This window comes from Aquarana catesbeiana, linkage group LG04 (genome assembly GCF_042186555.1).
Source record: "Aquarana catesbeiana isolate 2022-GZ linkage group LG04, ASM4218655v1, whole genome shotgun sequence".
NCBI lineage: Eukaryota > Metazoa > Chordata > Amphibia > Anura > Ranidae > Aquarana > Aquarana catesbeiana.
The window spans coordinates 640,392,700-640,415,843 of record NC_133327.1 but is presented as its reverse complement, the minus strand read 5'-3'; the positions used below and the strand labels follow the sequence as shown (position 1 = coordinate 640,415,843).

Below are 23,144 nucleotides of genomic sequence, written 5' to 3'. Positions count from 1 at the left end.
CTTGATATCACTAGAAAAAAAAAGCCTTTGAAAATTTGTTTGCAATAACTCCACCAGTATCACCAGCAAAGCAGCTTCATTATTATCCCATTAAAGAAGAAGAGAATTGTGCGCTGCATTTCTAGATTTCATAATTTGCTGCGTCACGAATGTTAATTCTCCATTACGAACGCTAGTTTACAAGACCGACCGCTTCTGGCTCGTCCTTGCTTATGAGCATGCGTGTTTGTACTTTGGACTTTTGTCCGACTGACTTGTGTACACATGCTCGGAAAATCCGACAACAGACATTTGTCCGTGGAAAATTTGAAACTCTTCTAACCAACATTTGTTGGCGGAAAGTCCGACAACAATTGTCCGATGGAGCGTACATACGGTCGGATTTTCCGACAACAGCCTGTCATCACACAATTCCCTTTGGAAAATCCGATCGTGTGTACGAGGCTTTAGACTTGTGGATGTTGCTGCATTATGTAAAACTATTAGAATAGTTTTTACATTTTAGAATGGGGTGCCTTGAGATTGTCCATATTTTTTAAAGGGTGCCTTGATTGAAATAAAGTTGAGAACACTGATATATATATATAATGTGTAGCAGATTATGGGCTAGAATTCCATGCATAAACTGCAGAAGTGCACTCTAGCCCCCTTGTGGTAGCTATGCAGAAGTACATCCCTTTCTTTACATACAGTACACCCAGACAATTACTTATTGCGCTCCCTGGGGGTAGCTGTGTTTCAGAGGACATATTAATGGTAATTTATAGGCAGCTCGGACGGCCATGCACGAGTGTGAGTCATGCAGTTATACTGGTAATAGTTACAGTAGCTGTTTAATAGCTTGTCTGGTTACAGGCTTTCCCCGCTCATACCGAATCCCGTCTTATGTAATTACTTTACAACACGATACTAGCTTGGGGTGTGAAGGTTTTAAAGATGATGTAATGCAATTTTTATGTTGAACTCCACACACACGTTTAGAAAAGTATTATTTTAATATTTTAGCCTGGTTCTACATTCAATATGATCGTATTTCGATCGATCAGTAAGTTACATTTGTATCGTTCGACTATCGATCGAATTCCACTTCCCGGTGTGTGACATATCGATTGATTGTGTTGTTGACTAAAGATCGATTATTCCTATCTGGTGCGATTGGAAAAGAAATCAATCATTTATCAAAGTGTATGGCCACCATATCTCCAATCAGTGCGTGGAAGAGAGTTTTCCAGGGGCGGCAGACGATGGACGAGGGATATTCTATAAACACCTGAGAATGTTCTCTTCTTCATTCCTTTTTAATATATAATTACATTTTGCAGATATATATATATAGTGTGTGTATATATATATATATTTATTTATTTATTTTTAATGTATATTTATATAAGTTTATTACTATATATATATATATATATATATATATATATATATATAGAGAGAGAGAGAGAGAGAGAGAGAGAGAAAGAGTAATAAACTTATATAAATACGAATAAATAATAACAAAAAAATAAATAAATATATATATATATATATTGTAATAAACTTATATAAATATGAATTATATATATATATATATATATATATATATATATATATATATATATCTTTTTAATAGCTATATATTTATAACTGTAAATTTAAAAAAAAATTTTAATAAACATATATAAATATACAATAAAAATAATAAAAAAAAAATATATATATATATGTGTATATATATATATATTATATTTTATTATTTTATATTTTATTATTATTATTTATTCATATTTATAAAAAGCAAGGCTCAGCCAGTCCAGACGCAGCACAGCTCAGTCCGTCGCTCAGCGCTGCGCTCTGTCTCCCCCAGGCGGCCGGTTGCCGGGTGACAGCGAACAAACATGAAAACATTGGCGCAGCGCTCTCGGGCTCCTCCCAGCGCTCACATGCCAGCCGCCTGCAGTCATTAGACCGGCTTGGGCTGCATTGGCTCATAGGGAAGACTCGCAGGAGTTAACCCGAGTCCTCGCCCTACTCCTCTTATGGAGAGAGGCTTCCCCCTTGCCAGCCCCGCCTCCTTTTTTGTCATCATCGTCATCATCATCATGAGGCCCCGCCTCTCTCTCGCTCATCCACCAGAGCCCCTCCTCCGGTCCCCCTTGCATCACCAGCGAGGGAGCTATTCTTAGCATGACGGACAGATCACATTCCACAGCGGCTCCTCCACTATATAAAGAGGTGATGCAACTCCGAGAGAGGGAAAGAAAGAGAGTGAGAGGGGAGCGGAGCGGGCAGAGTGCGGGCAGCTCGGAGCCGACCCTTTGTCTGGCATTCTTCCCTTATAGTGCAGCTCTGACAGGCGGCAGGTAAGAGGAGATCCGCTCCTGTGTTGGGGGGTCTCTTTGTCTTCTCCACACCCCAAACTTTTCCCATCACTTTCTACAGCTCTTAGGAGTCCCCGACTGACCCCCCATCCGGAGCTCCTCACCTTCTACCCGGAACAATGGAGCCCCCACCATACTTTATACAACTTTCCAGCTGTGTGACCTGTCATACCCCGACACTTATCTACTACTACCTACCTACTCCTGACAAGGACTTACCTACTACTACCTACCTACCCCTGACAAGGACCTACCTACTACTACCTACCTACGCCTGACAAGGACCTACCTACTACCTACCCCTGACAAGGACCTACCTACTACTTCCAAATGCCTACCTACCCCTTCCAGGGACCGAACTACCCCTTCCAGCAACTTATCTACTCTTTTCAAGGACCTACCTGTTTCTTCCACAATACTTTATACACACATCACTGTCTGTGGGGCTATAAGAGCATGTGTAGAGTAATTCAAGAATGTGACACTAGCTTATTGTATGTTGTTGTTATTATTATTATTATTATTATTCTATATTGGGTTAAAAGTATGTCAATGCCTCCACTAGATTTATATTACTAATACTAATCTTGGAGAATTTCTCTGTTCTTTTTTTCATTCTTCTGATCATTATCATTATTATTATAATATATGTATAAAAGCTCAAACGAATGGCACTGCCTTCACTTATTATCACTAATACTAATCATAGAGAATGTCACTGTTTATTCTTCCTCTTCATAATAATACTTGTTATTATTATTATTATTATTATTCAGAGTAATAATTTAGGGGTATGTCTCAGTTGGTAGAAAAACGACCACATATATAATAGTTATCATTGTTTATGTATTTTTTGCCTACAGTATATATATCTGTATCTAGAAGCAAAGTAGCTTTTACACCGATAATATTTCCATACTTGGGATAATAATCCTCATAAATTATTACTGGAGATGTAAATCCCGGGTTGTAGAGATGATGTTGGTGTCACAATGATCTGTTTATAAATATAAAGTTTACATAGAGCGCGTTATTATTATGTATTCCGGGTGTTACTTTTGTGTTGTTTTGTAGTTTACTGTGACACGGCTGAGCAGACGGGGGGTTGTTGTGTTCGGGGGATGAAGTATTCGTAGGGTTGTTGTGTTCGGGGGATGAAGTATTCGGGGGGTTGTTGTGTTCGGGGGATGAAGTAGTCGGGGGGTTGTTGTGTTCGGGGGATGAAGTTGGGATTATTCGGGTTCTTGTTTCTCGGTCAGGACAAGGAGAATCCTGAGGACAGAAGGGGAGGAGGGAGAGGGATGGGGTGGGGTGGTGTAGTAGTTGAGGTGTTGGGGGTAGTAGTGATGGCGGTGGATAGTGATTGGTGTAGGTAGGTAGTCGGGGTGTGTAGATGATGTGTAGCAGTGATCTGTGTGTGGCCGGACAGGTGAGAAGTACCCGGCTCTCCTCTCCTCTCCTCTGGATGGGAGGTCACCATTCTGATGAAATGCTCTGAAATACTTTCAGTTCTCACACGTGACTTTACACCGATCGCCAAAAGGTGGCGTCACATTCCAGAGTGAGACACCTCACCCCCCAAGTCCTCCGACTTCAATACAGACCTATGGGACTGAATATCCAGAAATCTATTATATCCCCATCATCTGTATACAGATCTGTACAGGGTGCCCCTCTTTCTCTCTCTCTATCTCTTCTTCTTCTTCTTCTTCTTCTTCTCTTGCCCTTTCTCTTTTTCTCATCACTTTCTTGTGTCTGCTTTCTGTCACTTTTAGTATTCAGTGACATTGATCGCCGTGTCTCCTTCTCTCTCTCTCTCTCTCTCTTTCTTTCTTTCTTTCTTTCTTTCTTTCTTTCTTTCTTTCTTTCTTTCTTTCTTTCTTTCTCTTTCAATTTGGCTGGCTTTTTCTCTTTCTTTCTCTCTTTCTCACTTTCTCTCTTTCTTTCTTTCTTTTTTTTTCTTGTGTCTGCCTTCTGTCACTTATGAAATTTAGTGCCAGTGTGACAATTTCCCTCTTCTCTCTCTCTCTCTTATTTCTGTCTTTTGCCATTTATGATTCTTTCATTCTCTTGCTCTTTCTCTCGTTCTTGTGTCTGACTCCTGTCACTTCTGATAATTAATGCCATTGATCACTGAGTTTTGCACATTCTCTCTCTTTCTCTGTCTATCTTTCTGCCCCCACCCCTTTCCTTTCTTTTTCTCTTACCACCCTCTCTTTTCTTCTCTGTTTTTTTTTTAATTCTTTTTTTTGTCCCTTTGACTTTCTTTTTGCCCCTTTTATCTCTCTTCTCACTCTCTCTTCTGAAACCATAGCAGATTATAACAAAACTCATAGTATAAAGTGTTGTGTTACACGTTTAGTATTAATTATTTTGCTCAGTAAAATTGCTATATACTATCAGAAATACTATTGTATTTGCTTTATGTTTATATTTTCTTTAGATGTAATTACATATATTTATAAATAAGAATCCAGGCTTTACCTTTTCAATTGTTATATTTATCTGAAATCTTGTAAAAGACAAGACCTGAATAAGAATGTGGATGTGGTCATTATTTCAGATGTAAAGATCTGTCCCTCAGTAATGGATCCTCTGGGGGATCAATCAATAAATCTTTACATTGTGTAGGATGTAATCAGCTGTAGTGATGCATGGCATTAGGTGTATATCTGTACATGTCAGGAAAATGAGGTTGCTGGAGAGTAAATACAAGTTTTATTGCCTGGGACCTAACTTTTATCAGGTATGGTTAACCTGTCACCCAGCAATGGTTATCTTTTGTATTTACAGATCCAGCAGTTTATGTAGTGAGATAAGTGAGAGTACAAAGTATATATAACAGCAATACAAGTATACAAAGTATATCACACACCAATACAATTATATAATGTATACCTCATACCAATACTTGTGTACAAGGTACCATATATCATACACCAGTACTAGTGTACAAAGTATCCTGCACCAATACAAATGTACACAGTATAGTTCACACCAATACCAGTGTACATGGTATAGCCCACACCAAGACCAGTGTACATGGTATAGCCCACACCAATACCAGTGTACATAGTATAGCTCACACCAATACCAGTGTACATAGTATAGCTCACACCAATACCAGTGTACATAGTATAGCCCACACCAATACCAGTGTACATAGTATAGCTCACACCAATACCAGTGTACATAGTATAGCCCACACCAATACCAGTGTACATAGTATAGCTCACACCAATACCAGTGTACATAGTATAGCTCACACCAATACCAGTGTACATAGTATAGCTCACACCAATACCAGTGTACATAGTATAGCTCACACCAATACCAGTGTACATAGTATAGCTCACACCAATACCAGTGTACATGGTATACAGTTTACACCAATACCAGTGTACATGGTATAGCTCACACCAATACCAGTGTACATGGTATAGCTCACACCAATACCAGTGTACATTGTATAGCTCACACCAATACCAGTGTAGACAGTATAGTTCACACCAATACCAGTGTACACTGTATAGCTCACACCAATACCAATGTACATAGTATATCTCACACCAATACCAGTGTATTATGTGCTTACATAAAGATGATTGCAATGATTTTTACTTCTGCTTGTCCTGTTAAAAATAAAACCTGGGAGGGGGGTGTACACATGTAACCTTTTGTGTAGATAACATTGTTTTGTCTTCGCTCTTTGTCACGTTTGATGATTTGTGATGTGACAGTTCTTGCAGTCTTTATGTGAACTGACATGGAAAGGACAAATGTACGTCTCAGTGGTTGCATACGTCATTTTTTGTTCACTTTTGTGTGAATGTTGTGCAAGGTAAAGCGGAATAGATAGTTCCCTTATGTGCGGACGTATGACCAGAGACTTGTGTGGCTTACTGAATGAGAACGGTTGGTGACATCTAAGATGTTTTCTATGTAAAAGGTTAGTTATGTCAAGTGACTTCCGCTTTCCACAGTGTAGATCAACCATTCCCAGTCAGGGTTCCTCATTATACTAGGGGTTCCTCCAGAGGTTGGTAGGGGATCCTTGTGCTGTGGCTGATTGACCTCCCATCTGATAGTTCCTGCAAAGTTTATGGGTCAGTGCCAGCTGTATGAACCCAATCATCTGTTTAGCAGGCTGTAAAGGAAGCATTCTGACCAGCCCTATTAAGGGGGCACCCTTCCCACTAGCCACCAATGTACGGGGTATTTTTCCCACCGATCTCCAATGAATTGGTTTTGGAAGGGTTCCCCGAGACCAGAAAATTATGTAAAGGTTTCCTCTGGGATAAAAAAAGGCTGGAGCAGATTGTCAGGCTCATGAGCAAAGTGTAAAGCTGGCCACACACCTTGCAATCTGTGCAATCTCCTTTAGATCTACCAACAGCTTTATATTACCCAGGATACAAAAAGAATGGGCTGTTTAGGAAGGGCTTCTGCTATATAGTTTTGGTAGATTTAAAGCAGAAAGTACAGAGTTTGGTATATTAGGTGTTTGGTTAGTTGAGGGTGCATAACTCATGGTATCCAATCAGATCTCACATTTAAATTATAATATTTCTGTAAGGGGAAGTTTGATTGGTTGCCAGGAGTTACTGCACAGTGTTGTTCAGCTTTGGTCTGCTTTATTGATTAAGTTGCATGGTGGCAGAAGGAAGGTCCATGTGAATTTATTGGGATGAAGAGATTTTAGAGAAATCTCAAGAACTTAGAAGCACAGCAAAGGCAATGAAGGAGAATATTGCGTGTCACGGTGACCAATCTTTCCTCATCTGGTGATGTCAGTGGCTTTTATGCTCATTCCTTTCCTTATTGCTGTCACCGCTAATTGCTGGCAGGTTGCATGATGCCCTTTGGTGACAAAACACATTCTAAAGCAGACTCTTTTCCTGGAAATGACACTGCTTCCTGGTTCATTCTTTATCTGTACAAAGGAGGGTCAGCTTATGTTTAGCCCTCTGATTGTGGAGCTGTTCCTAGACTGAGCATGACCACTGGCCTCACCAGGACATGCTGGGACCTGTAGTACCTCCACGGCTTCAGGGCATGAAGTCACCCCACACCATTCTGCATAGCAGTAGTCATGTCAGGTTGCTCCAGTATGCAGCTGGGTCACTGAGGCCATGAACTGACTGACTGTTTAACATTAACCTGATGTCATCACGATTTGTCATGAGCTGCCAGCCAGCATAGCCAAGTGACTCCAAGCAAATGACCAAACAATATACAGTTGAAACAAATAGCAAAAATAAGAAGGGTGATAAAGTCTTCAGAGCTTGCAATTCTTGAGTCTTCACCCACTGCTCTGCCTTCTGCTGGCACTTGGACTCTAAATGAACCTCATTTTGCTTTTGAACCCACCCTTTTCTCAGTTTATTTAATTAAAATAACCTATGGGTTGAATGATTCTTTAGTAAATAAACCATCATTTTTTTTAAGTATTTTTAGAAAAAATTTAAAGGGAACCTCTCTGAGTATAAATATGGGCGAAACCATTAATGGCCTTTTTTGTTTTTTGAAGGCGTAGGCTCCGGGGTTTGTCATCCTGATCCTGACACCTGATATACATATGCTTGCTCCAGGTCATAGACCAGACACGTAAAGAAGGTTGAGCTTGATTGTCCTGGAGCAAGGCTAACAAGTAGGCTTTGGCAGTTGGCTTATTTCTATTCTTGCTCATTCCCGGTAAAGTGACCCTGTCATAAAATAAAAAAGCCTCAAATAAGTTTAAAGCTAAAAGAAGACTGTCATTACTTACCTTTCCCACTGACCATGCTGCCACAGCACTTCTTTATTCAGTAAAATTTTCTGTTGAAAACCATAGGGAAACCAACATTTTTAGGGAGTGTTGATCTCCTGGGTCCCCCCACAGCTCTCACTAGTTCTGTCCTCTGACCGCCACCCATTATAGGACAACATGGAGGTTAGCGGGAGATGAGGGGGACCCAGGAGATCGACATTCTCCAAAATTTCCATTTGCTATGGATTTCAGCCAAATATTTTACTGAATGAAGCGATGTTCTAGCAGCATGGGCAGTGGGAAAGGTAAGTACAGATTTTTTTTTTTAACTGGTACATTTATTATGGCTTTTTTATTTTATGAGAGGGTCACTTTAAGATGGCAAAATTCATTTTTTTTTTAAGGGATGAAAAATAATACAACCTTGAAGGGTCACAATAGCTTTCAGTGCCCTCCAATGCCTGTATGGGCTGTAGCTTCCCGACAGGCAATGAGCCAAATCTTGCTCACCTCTTGTTTACATTGAAACAGACCTCTGAGCAGAATAAATAGTTTAATTGGTGATCTGACCCTAAAAATAACATTGTCAGGTTGTGTAATTATAAGCCAAACGCTATTTATACATCTACTAAACTTTGTACTTTGTAACATTACGAGCAGCAAAAAGCTTTCAGCCGTAGTTGTCATTGCTGACGTATTTTTTTTTTTTTTTTACCAAGCTAGAAAAACAAGATATACAGCTTATTACACAGTGCAGTCAGATAAGTTATCAAAGTTTGGAAGACTGGACCAAGCTTCGAGCCATTGTCTCTAGCATTCAGTCGATTATTTTTTTGCAAAAGAATGAGATGAAAACGGATTGGTTGTTATGAGACACTTTTGCTTGTGAAATTTAGTATTTCTTTATTCAAGAAATCTTCTTTCCTTATTTTACAAGCCGATTGCATGGATGCACTAACCATTTTTAGTCTGATGTCACATGGGTGAATTTGTAGCAGAGAATAATCGGTGCTACAAATCGCTAATGCCAGTGATTACCAGCGATTTTCACATTTAATCCTTAGAGTCGCTGGTGCGACAGCATTGGGTTCTGCTCTCCTACAAATCATTCTCCTTCAGCAATTGGTAGCTAACCTAAACCTACAGGTGCAAACTGAGTACTGCGAGTAGGGCAGCCCATTAATTTCAATGGGATGCCCTATGTGCTAGAAAAATGGAAAAGATCCTTTTCCAAAAACACACAGAACCGTATAGTGCTGCAGGACGAAAACGACACACGTTAGCAGATGTGTGGGGGCAGCTTATTTCTGTGCGTGTCAAGAAAGTGCACAATTGTGCGCACATTCTTCCCCCCCAACGTGCAGTAGTGTGAACCTGGCCTTAGAGGTGGATGAAGAATGATTGTCAATATCGTTTTTGGCAACAAATGCTTCTAAAATTGGAAGAGTTAGCAATTCCATAGAAAATCATTATGAATTTCTTAGCAGGAAATTGTGACTACAAAATAGGAGAAAAAGATTGCTGGTGTGACATCAGCCTTACTGTTTACCAGTTTAGAACAGTAAGAGCATCAAAATGTGTTTTCTAATTGGTTACATTTTTACATCCTAAAAAAATGTGATTTGCCCATTTAGGAAACAGGTTTAGGGCTTTTTATGTGCAATATTACACTTATGCTCCATACACACGATAGGATTTTCTGACAAAAAAAATGTTGGATGTGAGCTTGTTGTCGGAAAGTCCGACCGTGTGTATGCTCCATAGAACATTTGTTGTGGGAATTTCCGCCAACAAATGTTTGATAGCAGGTCATTACCCTTAGTAGTTTGTTTAGTTTAGAATGGTAAAGTTCCTCCAGTGATCCTCCCCCCTGGCTGCCCTTGTTCATTTCTAGTTTGATTGAGGGGAGACTGAGGCTGTGTCCTGTTTCTTATTTGGTTGAGGGGATACTGAAGCTGTGCCCTGTTTCCTATTTGGTTGAAGGGAGACTGAGGCTGTGTCCCGTTTCTTATTTAGTTGAGCGGAGACCGAGGCTGTGTCCCATTTCTTATTTAGTTGAAGGGAGACTGAGGCTGTGTCCTAGTTCTTATTTGGTTGAGGGGAGACTGAGGCTGTGTCCTGTTTCTTATTTGGTTGAGGGGAAACTGAGGCTGTGTCCTGTTTCTGACAGTTGGGAGCAGTTAGCGGAGGAGATTTCCAGAGTACATACACTACATTATATACATTAAAGTATAACTTTCTTTTTAGTTTTGGATAGACGGGAGGAATTAGAACACTTGTCCATTTTCATTCCTGTCTGTGCCCCCATTGAGGAGATTCTCCTTCTCTATTTGTCTTGTTTACCATTTTCATTGAAAGTGAAAGTAAAAGAAAATCACAAATTTTGGGTTGTCCCCAGAAAAGTAACAGAGGGGAAATCTTTCATTGGGGACACTAGTTCTGTGACCTGGGGGTCCCCAAAGAATTCCTTTAACTGGCAGGGATTTCCTCTCCCTTCTGTTTTGGCTATGGGACCAGACGTGAAGGGAAATCTCAGATGGAGAAAAAAAGTCTGACAGGCGTTATAACCTTCCCTTGCTCTATCCAAAATGAAAAAATAAGTTTTGCCTATAGTTCTACTTTAACAGAAAGCTTCAAGTAAGAGTAAGCTTGCCTTAGCTATTTCCATCTGCTCAAAAATGTAACTATCTTTTGATTAGGAGAGGTATTTAAAGGAGTACTTTAGCACACATCAAATATCATAGATGCGAAGTGGAGTCATTTTGCATTTCTAAAATTTTGAATATGTGTTTTGCCCTTTAGAAAAATGATGCTCCAACACCCAGGACAAGGTTCAGCTGTGGAAGTCAGCGCAACCGCCATTGTCCCATGCCTGTCTCCAACAATGACATTCGCATTTGAAGACTTCACCAACTTGACGCCTCTTGTTAAAGAAGAACTGAGGTTCACTATCCAAAATAAGCGTATCCGCGCACCTTGCACATTGGACAGCGTTGTGGTCGCAGAAAGGCCCATAGAAATGACAATGGCTAAGACAGAGGTAAGCGATGTCTATTTTTGGATTTTAGGGTTATCAGGGACAAATTATTACTTTTGTGGTCATTGTAAAGAGGCATTCGTATTTAAATGGAAATACCCGGAAAATGGGTAAATTTACAGTAGGGGGTAATTTACTAAAATTAATGCACATAGAATCTAGTGCAGCTGTCCATAGCAACCAATCAGCTTCTAACTTCAGCTTGCTCAATTAAGCTTTGAAAATAAAACCTAGAAGCTCATTGGTTACTATGCACAGTTGGACCAGAGTCTGTATGCACCCGTTTTAGTAATTCTCCCCCAATGTTTGATGCTTTTCTCGCCAAAAAATGTAGATGGATGACAGATTAAGTTCCCAATTAAATAATTAATTTTCTTACAAGAGAACCTATCACTGTACCCTTAGTGGGTAAAGTGACTGTCATTTCTTTAAAGGATCAGCCTACTCAAAGCTACAGTCTAGTGAGATGACTTTCTGTTATCCGAGCGACTCTAGCTGTGGAATCCCCTTAATGGAGTTCCAACTACCTTCCCCCATAACCATGCAATCTCAATTCTCTTATGTTGTAAGATCTAAAAATCCAAAAGACTCCTGTGTTAAGACCACACAGCAGGTAAGCAGTGTTGAGAACTTTGCAGAGTCTTCCCGAAATATGAGTATTGCTTCTTCTTTCACACTACACTGACCATAAACGGGTTTCTGTTTTTTAGCAGACAAATCCTGTGATCAACCAAAAACAAAATCAATTATCTGTTAACTGCTGGTTGTCAGACATTGTTTGAGTGTCAGCGTTCTATTGGGAGAATATCTGGAACTTATGTAGACATGTCCTTATTTTTTTATTTCCCAGTTTGTGCCAGAAGAAGACGATAGGAAGAAGAGGAGAAGAGAGAGGAACAAGGTCGCAGCTGCAAAGTGTCGAAACAAAAAGAAAGAGAGAACAGAATGCTTGCAGAAGGTGAGTGTACATAGAGGTCAGCACATACAACTTCCCACCATTCTATTGTGCAGAGAATAAACACACAATCATTTATCATAAGGCTAAAAGTATACTTAAAGGCAATTTTTTAATAAGTTTTGGATAGAGTGGATATGGATTAGAACACCTAATAGTTTTATATTGCTGTCTGTGTCCCCGTTAGGGAGAATCATCCTCTTTGTCCTGTATACCATTATAATAGAAAGTAAATGAAAATCCCAAATTTTGGGTTGTCCCCAGAAAAGTAATAGAGGGAAAATCTTCAAATGGGGACATTAGTTCTGCTGACCTGAAGGCCCCCAATAATTCCTTTAATTTGCAGGGATTTCCTCTCACTTCCTGTTTTGGCTATGGGAGAGGAACTGTATGTAACCCCCCCCCCCCATATGGGACACACCTGGAAAAAAAAAAACTGATGGGGGTTATCACTCTCCAGTTTTGCCTATAGTTCTACTTAAATGACTACTATACTTTGTAAGAAAATTCTGAATTTTGGAATACTCGGTAAGCTTGTAGCAAGCCCCTTGAATTTCCCCCAACCAATGTAGACTGTCTATTGACAACAGGTGTGTACTTGTGTATATATGTTAGAATAGTTTGACTTTAACAAGGCTTCAGGGAAGTGTCAGAAAGCAAGAGTCAAGGAGAAGAAAGAAAGCAAAACTGATAAGTCAATGTGAACATGATGAAGAAATAATGTAAAATAACAAATGACTCAAACACGCATTTCCCCATTATCAAGGTCTGAGAAATGGCCCTGCATGCCCATAAAACATTGATTTTCTTTTGTTTCCTGCTTGCTTAAGTAAGGTTGTAGGAAAGGTGGCCCTCATCCCATGCTTTATGGACATAAGTCAAAGAAGGTCATGCATATCTAAAGGGATGCTCTCCTTTGTTAAAACCCATGTATGCAGGAAGCTCCTAAAGGACAACAGTAGAAAGGAGCAAAGGAGAAGGCTCTAGCTGCAGTATTGCTCGATTTACATAGATACATTCAAGGATTAAAGTTTTTTTAAGAGCGTAATCGTTTTTCAAATTCCATCATGTCGCTAGTTAGGCTGTCTTTACCTTGTCACTAATTCTGCTTGTTTCTTTCAATAAAGGAGTCAGAGAAGCTGGAAACTATCAATGCAGAACTGAAAGCCCAAATTGAGGAACTAAAGAATGAGAAGCAGCATCTTATCTACATGTTGAACCTCCACCGACCCACCTGTATTGTGCGAGCACAGAATGGGCGGACCCCGGAGGATGAACGCAAACTCTTCATTCAACAAATCAAAGAAAGTACCCTGCAGAACTTAGTGACGGAGGGTGTGAACTGAGCACCTGTCTGCTGGACTTCAGAATAAACTTGCTGCGGCCCTATGGGGAGCCCAGGGCATCAAATGTGGAATCTTTACCAGGAAAAGTCTACTTCGTATTAACATCAGATGTCTCTGGTTAGAAAGTGGAAGGATGTACCCTTTATAGGATGCTGTGAGCTCCTTCCATTTAATGGTGGCTTGGAATCTCCAACAAAAGGACAACGTACTTTACCTTTAGGAGTTATTACCAGGTTCTATTCACTAGCTGATTGCTGCTTCCTCCTTCAGCAGTCTGATTTGCCTTTTTACACTTTGTGCAATCAATTTTTTTTCTTAACAGAAACAAAAAGAAAGAACATTTCAGTGTTTTTGGGGGTGATAACATTATCAATAAGGTCACCTGTCACGTCACCAATAATGTTTCTGTTCAAATCCACGGAAGTATTTTGAGAAAATGGAAACACAATGAACTGCCTTAACTGATCCATTTGGAGACAAAGAATATTTTGCTTGTTTCCTGCTATTTATTTTTTTTGAAAGTCAGTTTGCTTTTTGCCTCGTTAATTGTCAATGTTGTATTTGTTTTCTGTGAGATCACAACTTTGGGCACTAAAGGTTTCTTTAAGTGTATCTGCAGCTTAGATCTACTCAAGGCAACAATTTCCAAAGGTGAACTAATAGTATTGAGAACTTGGCAAGCTGACTAAGACATGTGGAGCAATAGCAAGCCCACCTGGTCACAGCGAATGATGGGGTTTATCATTCTGAATATTGGTTCACATTTCAAAATGAGTTCTTTTAGGGTATGTGATTTAAAAGTACATTGGAATCATATCACTTTCAGCCCTTCCTAGGCTAGTAGTAAAGGCCAACTTCTCATAAAAAAATGTTTTTGCTGTTGCTGGCAAGCTAAGTCATTTGCTGGCTTATTTTTGGACACTTCAGTTGTAAAATATTTCAAATGAAATAACCAGTTCGCCTCAAACGATAGACACATTTTAAAACTGGAGTCCAGGAGATGTAAAAAGCCAGATGGGGATTTAACAAAACAATACCCACTCTTAGAAATTAAATATTTTTAGTTGAAGTTGGCCTCCATTGACTAGAACTGAAATCATTTAGGTTGGAGTTGGCCTCCATTGACTAGAACTTATATATTTTTAGTTGAAGTTGGCCTCCATTGACTAGAACTGAAATCATTTAGGTTGGAGTTGGCCTCCATTGACCTAGAACTTAAATATTTTTAGTTGAAGTTGGCCTCCATTGACTAGAACTGAAATCATTTAGGTTGGAGTTGGTCTCCATTGACTAGAACTCAAATAATCCCATTTGGAGTTGGCCTTCGTTGACTCTATATAATGTTATAAAGATCCACCAGATCTGACTGAAAAGGTAAACACGCGGCTGTTGTCCTTTTCAACTTATGAAACACAGGTCTTAAATGGTTCCTTCTGACAATGCCTTCACTCTTCTTTGCTTAAGGTTTCATAATTATCTTCAGTGGGTTGTAATGATGCATGCAGACTATCTCTGGTGGTTAACTGTTAAAGAATTAAAAATGCTGAGAGAATGAAACCAAAAAATGTGTAGCCATGGAAGTTATGTTGTCTGTGGACTCTTTTGTTGTTATACAATGCAGTGAAGTCCACTTCTTAATGATTTTCTAATCATTTCTCATTGTTGTCTAATTCCCAGCATTTGACCCACTTTTATAAACATGGTCACGCAAACCTGCTGAAAATAATTTCTTATTGGTTGGTATGGATTACCAGTACTTAAATTGGGGTTTTTTCCCAAAGAAGCAATGATGTGCAGAGTGTAGCAATACCTACCAACCAGTCACATGGCAGTTTACAGTGATCTTGTCACATATACACAATGATCAGGCTGTAAAAGAACCAAACTTACTTTTCCAGCAGCCCATGTGTTAAAAAGTGGCCTTCCCGATGGTCCTTGGTTGCTGCATATATTTCACTCTTGGGGTGTGTAGAATACGTGCTCCCCTTCCGCACTTGTGGTTCTTCCCCTCAGATTATAAATAGCTATAGGATGTGCAAGCTGGTGGAAGAATCCATAGCGTGCAATGGGGGGGTGACAGGTATTCGATACACCTGATGGGTCAAATACAAGTGCAGGTGTGCATTTTAACACACAGGCCACTAGAAAGTAAAGAGTCAGACCCTGTGGTAATGGGATTACTTTAAGTATTGAGGAAACTTGCTTTGTGTTTGCAGATTTATTACTTTCACTCTGCATTCATAAGCAAGAAGACCTCCACATATGTGCATGCATCAGCAGTCTATGTATTAGTCACCCGTATACAACCGCACCACATCTTATCTTGTGTTTTTATTACCATGCATAGTAGTAAAATCACCTTAGCATTAATTAATGTGTTTAACAGCAAGTGATTACAGTGCAGTGTCACAATCGTGCTCACGTGTGACTTTCTGATGTGCAAGAGAAACCTGCAATAGAAACTGACCGATTTTTTTTTTGGGGATAGGGCAGACCTCTGAATACTTTGTTATATGAGGCCCCATAATGCAATACAAAAATAAAAAGTATTAAACACTTCAGATTACAGCTTAGTATAGCTTGATGGCAATTACAAAAGCTGCGCAGACTAGAATTACAGGCTTTGTCTTTTTTCCAGCGGGTACCATTCTAAGGAGTGAAATGTTGAGACTTGTAGTGACCCGCTGGCACATAACCTGATGTACAATAATATACAAAATACCAATATTTGCACCAATTAGCTGGAGTACAGCATTTGATATTCTATGGCTAGGTTCACATTATTGTGGGTCACAAAATCACGTGCATTCTTGACCCGCGAGCTCTTTAGCAGACGTGCATTTATTCTTAATGACACCCCCACGCATCGAAAATGTGGCGCATGTTTGCAGGTGCCAAACTTAATGGTGCTGCAGCACCATGAGGCTCGATGTGCCGCGATTTAAGGACTTCTTTTCCCGCATTTCCGATGGTAAGGCAGCCCATTGAAATAAATGGGCTGCCTACACGCAGAATGCAGATTGCAAGAATGTGATCCAAGCCTAAGGGGTTGATTTACTAAAACTGCAGAGTGCAAAATCTGGTTGCAGCTGTGCATGGTAGCCAATCAGCTTCTAACTTCAACTTGTTTAATTAAGCTTTGACAAAGAAACCTGGAAGCTGATTGGTTCCTATACAGATCTGCACCTGATTTTGTACTCTTCGGCTTTAGTAAATCAACCCCTAATCGTCAGTCCATTTCAGTGTGTTTCATCCAGTGTACAACACACACTATAGACAATTACCTCAGACACAATCTCTACACACAAATAGTATACGTATGAATGAGACGCCAGCAAAACATGTATTTGATCACTATATTCTGTACCAGAACTGTCAGTACATGGTAAAGGGATCTGTATGTCCCTATACTCATTTTTCTGTCTTTGTGTAAAGGTCAGCTCTACCCTAAACTGGTGTTTCAGTTTTGGCTGGTTGCTGGTAAGTGGACGCACACGGTGGTTTCTAGAACTATGGAGAGATCAGCAAGAACCCAGCATCACCAAAACACTGATCTAGTGTTGAGTGGGGTTGGCCTTTAGGTATTAAAAAAAAAGGAATGAATGAAACTTTTATCAGTAAATAATCGCAAAAAATTAAAATGATTCCAATTCCTAAGGTGTAGAATCTGTTTTGTGGCATTAAAGGACAGTAAAGGGTGTCACGATATTGGCAGCTGCCATGATGGTCCTTACAAAGTGTATTTGTTGTACAGACGCAGGTCCCGTTCACTGCTATTTCAGTTTCAGAGGTCTTTTCTGTTTTTTGGATTTCCAAAGCAGAACAAAAAAACTTCAGTTTAAAAAAAAAAAAAAAAGTAATTCCAGTAGCTTAAATAACCTATCACCTTGTGCCAAAAGCTGAACCTTCCTGCAGCCAATCAGAATCCATTCTTTCACACATCTGATTGGCTGTTTTGGGTTACTGATCACACCCTGGTAAAGAAGACCGATAGATGAAAAAGAGCAGTGCATGGTGGGATATAATTTGATTAATATTTAATTTTCCTTATTCTAAGGATCTGGCGCCTGTACAAGAAATAAAATATGCTATGGTTATAGAAATGTTTTGCAAAAGAAAAAAGTTTATTGTAGCATAACCCGCCGCTACAAGGAAGTTTTAGGTTCTAGAAGCAGCCAGCAACTTGGGATGTGACTTGTCAGTATGATGGCAGCATCTAATAAGCAAAGGGTTACCTCTAATTTCTACAACACCTTAGACACCTTAGGAGGGGTGAGAGTACAAAACGGATTGGCGCACTTTTGAAAAAAAAAAAATTTTTTTAGTTTAGTTCCTGTTTGTACTTTTTCTTGAATCTAAGAATCAGATCAGAGTGTTATTTTTTTGTTCTGTTATAATGTAATTTTTTATTCTGTTTCCTACGTGCTGGAATTGGATTGGCTGCTCTGTGCAGCGGCCAACCTCCCATGCGCTACTCCAAGTTTATTGCTGAACTCCAGGCAAACAGCTAAATTCACAGATGGAATACAGTATATGAGAGAGGTTGTACCTGCCAAAGGATTTGTATTCCTGTCCATTCAGTTCTGACATGCACACAGCTGTGCAACACAGCACAGCCCTACCTGGAAGGACAGGAGACGGGTACAGTTCAATAACACCTACAGGTCTCCTCCCCAGCCTGCGACTGGATAGTAATCTCTCTGCTCTCCCCTCCTGTCAGCATTCCCCTTGCACTGCAGCACAACGAATTGGCTCCTGGTGCTGCTTCTCCCTCCCCCCAGTCTGAGCTCTGCTGTACAAGGACAAAAGAGGCTGATACTAAGATTCAGTTACTTGCATTATTTGTAATAAAAAATAAATTTAAGGATGTGTTAGTGAATATGGATTTGTGTCTCTTTATATCTGTCTGGAGTTCAGCTTTAAAACCAGGAGAGTGAATGATGTGACATGCATTTTAATCAGAGTGCTGTGCATCTGCATAACCTAGTTAAAAATTAGATGGCATTTTCTTTTTGGATTGTTTGATTGACAAGAATCAGAGGTCTGAAAAAAAAAAAAAATATTGGGTGCCCCAACACAACTTTTTTTCCTGTGCAATGTCACCCACAGATACTCTTGCTCTGTCAACTAATTGTATGATTAATACTACTATATATAATATATATGTGCATCCATATATCTTACATTTTGACGCGGGCGTCGTTCTTTTTGGCTTTTGTTATTCCCATGTGTTTACTGGCATGTATGTTAATCATGTTAGCACTATATATGTAAAAAGTATATTATTAATATTATTATTATTTTGTTCACTTGATGTAACATCTGCAGGTTCAATTATCGTTGTGGTACTAAGTTTTAAACCGCTCACGATATTACAGATGTGAGAGGAACTGCATGTTTATTGTTTTTTAAATACAGTTTATCAATTAAGGTATTTCAAGGCCTATGTTTTTTTATTAAGAGGTTTCTTTTGCGTTTTGATACTTTATTAATAAATATACAATTGAAAAACAAAACAGTCTGAGTCTTTGTGGCTTTAATTTTCATGTTGTTTTCCTGATGCTATTTCAGTGATCCCCATCAAGTAGACATGAACCCTGACTTAAAGAGTAACTCCACTTTTGTTGTGAAAAAAAAACAAAAAAACATTCCCATCTAGGTGATCTCTGTACATTACAAGGATTTTACCCCTTCACGCCGACCGTACGCAAATTTATGGCCCCACTGGTATGGGCTTTTTTTCTGTGGGGCCGCACAGGGCCGTCTTTGATAAAGATTGGGCCCTGGGCAAACATTTTCTTGCACACCTCCACCTCCATTCTGAGACAAACAAAAAATAGCAGGTGGACTCAAAATCAGTTTACTGCAGCAGATCACACAGCGCTTGCAATTAGCTGACCGAGGTTACAGCCTTTCCTTACTGCTCATTGGCTGGTTGCTAAAGGTTGCTTTGCTTGCTGATTGGTTGCTAGAGGTTACTGCACATTAGTAGCGCTCACTTATTGGTTGCTAGGGGTTACAGTACATCATTACCACTCACTGACTGGTTGCTAGAGATTACAGCAGATTACTACTGTTCACCGATTGGGTGCTACAGGTTAATGCACATCGTTACCACTCACTGAGCACTGGAGCAATTCTAAATAATTGAGCAAGTAAAGCGGCACATTAATACACATACTACAGGAAAGGGAATGCAAATATACTGCAGGAGAGCAGAGACTGTGGACATGCTACAGGAGACAGAGACTGCGGACATACTACAGGTGACAATCAGAGACTGCGGACATGCTACAGGTGACAATCAGAGACTATGGACATGCTACAGGTGACAATCAGAGACTGCGGACATACTACAGGTGACAATCAGAGACTGCGGACATACTACAGGTGACAATCAGAGACTGCGGACATGCTACAGGTGACAATCAGAGACTATGGACATGCTACAGGAGACAGAAACTGCAGACATACTACAGGAGACAATCAGAGACTGCGGACATACTACAGGAGACAATCAGAGACTGCGGACATGCTACAGGTGACAATCAGAGACTGCGGACATGCTACAGGTGACAATCAGAGACTATGGACATGCTACAGGAGACAGAGACTGCAGACATACTACAGGAGACAATCAGAGACTGCGGACATTATACAGAAGACACCCAGAGACTGCGGACACGCTATAGGAGACAATCAGAAACTGCGGACATTATACAGGAGGCAATCTGAGACTGTAGACATTATACAGGAGATGGTCAGAGAACTTTCAGCAATGCACAGCTTTTCAGTTGAATAACACAGCTCAGAGTTTCAGCAGTCAGGCATTTTATGGGTGTAAGGACATACCTGGCCATCCGAGCAAACTGCATACAGCCAGAGGTCTGGGGGCGGGGCTTCCACCCTCTGCTCTCACTACAACTGCTCCCCCTAAGCATACAGGCATGGGGCAGGGTTAGAGCATCAGTGGAGCTCCTGGCTCCGCCCCCTGACCTCTGTATTCCCCAGCCAGTATAGAGGGGCAGAGCCAGGAGCTCCACTGATGCTCCCACTCCGATCACTGCTCTCACTACAGCCGTTCTGTTCCGGGCATGCAGGCTGAATGGGGCGGGGTCAGAGCGTCAGTGGAGCTCCAGGCCCCGCCCCCTCTCTGCTGGCTAGCTCGGGAATACAGCCTCTTGTGTCCTCTGTGCGCTCTGCAAAGCCATCATTGGGGCCCCAATTTGCGGGTAGCGTGGGCTCAATGCCTTGGGCCCCCCAACAAAGATTGGGCCCTGGGCAGGTGCCCTGTTTGCCCTGTTTTAAAGACAGCCCTGGGGCCGCATATTTGTGTATCTCCATTTGTTCTGGCAAAGGAAAGCCCCAGGCCCCATTCTAACGGCCGGGGCCCAGAACGTCCGATTCCAATTCACCTAATCGCTGTGATAACCTCTTATTGGCAATCACAGTGATCAGTCGCTGTGAAGCTACCCCCATGTTTTCTGTCTCTGTGAATGGATGAGACAGATGCAATGGGGTTAATTTACTAAAGGCAAATTGATTGGGCACTTTGCAAAGTGCAGTTGCACTCTGCAAGAGCAGTTGCTCCAGATCTTTAGTAAATGAGCAGAAGCTCTGCTGACTTCCACCATCCAATCATGTGCAAGCTAAAATGCATTTTCTTTTTATTTTGCTTGCATGTGATTGGTTAGTCTTTGCAAAGTGAAGCTTTACCTCATTTACTAAGCTCTGGAGCAATTGCAGCTGAAGAGAGCAAAGTGCACAGTCTAGTTGCCGTTATTAAATCAACCCCATAGTATCTTTCTCTGTCCTTGCAGAGATAAAAGAAAAAAGTGTATATAGAAAAAAAATAAAAAGATACCTAGATTAATGTTTGATCTAGGTCAACCCCAGGATTAGTGTTTGGGTCAAAGGTCAGGGTCAGTATTTTTTGGTATCAGTGTGTTTTAGGCAGGATAAAAAAAAAAAAAAAGCAAAATGCGCACTATTGTTTCCGGGCTGTACTACGGGTACATACAACAACTAACATACATACATGTGGTATCGCTGCGGTCGTCAGAAGCATGAAAATTTATTTTGGGTTGTTCTTTGGTGATAGGTTATGGTAGTAGCAAGAAATATACAGTTACATTTAAAAAAAATAACTTTTTCACTGTTTTGGGCCAGTTTTCCTTAGATAATAGAAAAAAATTAGGAGATACGCATTACCATTTACCATCAAATGAGAGCCCAATTTGTCCTGAAAAAAAAGGTATAATCCACTTGGATGCACAAAGTAGATGTGATGATATGTACAGGTTTACTAACAAATGTCAAAGTTGCAAAATTGGGCTTAGGCATTAAGATCTGTTTTACCCTTGGGTGCGAAGGGGTTAACAAACTTTGTTGCAGAGTCCTATCTTTTGTTATTCTTAAGAAAACCCTGTGTATTTGTCTGTGTATCCCTGTGCCTGTGTGTCATATGGTAAGTAAATCTAATGGGAGTGGTTTCATAATAATAATTATCAATCAGCTGCTTCATCTGCAGGGCTCTGATGAGGAAAATTGCAGGGTCTGCATCCCTTTAGCCGTGATTTCCTATTGGGTGTATCTCACCAAAAATGACATTTTTGTTGCAGGAGATGCCAAAAATCTGACTTGTATCTTAGTGCAGACTTCTGGGAAAATCAGTGAGCCAATCACACATGCAGGAAATAATGTTTCTTGGGGGAGTTCTGTACACAATCTGCGTACAGAACACCTCCAAGTAGCCATATTGCATTTTACAGAAAATTACAGGGCTGCAGATTGAAAATGAAAAGTCCTTTTTAATAACATTCAATGACAATATGACTTGAGTCGCAATTGTATACATTATATATATATATATATATATATATATATATATATATTTTTTTTTTTTATCCGCTATTTTTGTTCTCACAAAAGCGGAGTTACCCTTTAATGACATTTACTTTGCTAAAGCAGTGTGTCTCATAGACCTTCTGGTAATTTATTTCACTGTTTGCATTTCAGTGCAGCTTATCCCCTGCATCCTTTTTTCAGACACTTCATATCCACATGCCCTCAAATGTTGGCTGCATGGCAGTTCTCAGTGCAGCTTTCCTGTTGGTGACAACAGTGGGCCATGCCCGTGTGATATGTGTTGTAATATGTGTTGAAACTGCCACTTGCCACTTCTCTATATGTAAACAGTTTCTGCTCTGTTATCCTTTCTTAAGAAAACCTATAATTTGTAAAGAAAAAAAAAAGTATATATATATATATATATATATATATATATATATATATATATATATATATATATATATATATGTGTGTGTGTGTGATGGGATTGCTGCACAACAATTACTTTAATGAGGAGATTAAAAATACATCAAAAATACATGGTATTCATGGTAACAGTTTCGGGCTTGAACATATAACGCCCTTCTTCAAAGACCAAATACTTTGAAGAAGGGCGTTATCGGTTCAAGTCTGAAACTGTTACCATGAATACCATGTATTTTTTATGTATGTTTAATTTCTTCATTAAAGTAATTTTTGTGCAGCAATCCCATCTTCTTTTTTTATATCTGTCTGGAGTTCAGCTTTAAAACCAGGAGAGTGAATGATGTGACATGCATTTTAATCAGAGTGCTGTGCATCTGCATAACCTAGTTAAAAATTTGATGGCATTTTCTTTTTG

The 23,144-nt window shown here is 40.0% G+C and overlaps 1 protein-coding gene across 1 annotated transcript; it reads left to right on the top strand.

The window, feature by feature from the left end:
- Positions 1–2,122: 2,122 nt before the first annotated feature.
- On the top strand, positions 2,123–18,969 carry ATF3 (activating transcription factor 3). Its single transcript, XM_073628403.1, has 4 exons — positions 2,123–2,348; positions 10,918–11,155; positions 12,003–12,110; positions 13,235–18,969. Exons 1-4 carry the CDS (start codon positions 2,173–2,175, stop codon positions 13,451–13,453), a joined length of 741 nt encoding a protein of 246 aa, XP_073484504.1. The 5' UTR covers positions 2,123–2,172; the 3' UTR covers positions 13,454–18,969.
- Positions 18,970–23,144: the final 4,175 nt, after the last annotated feature.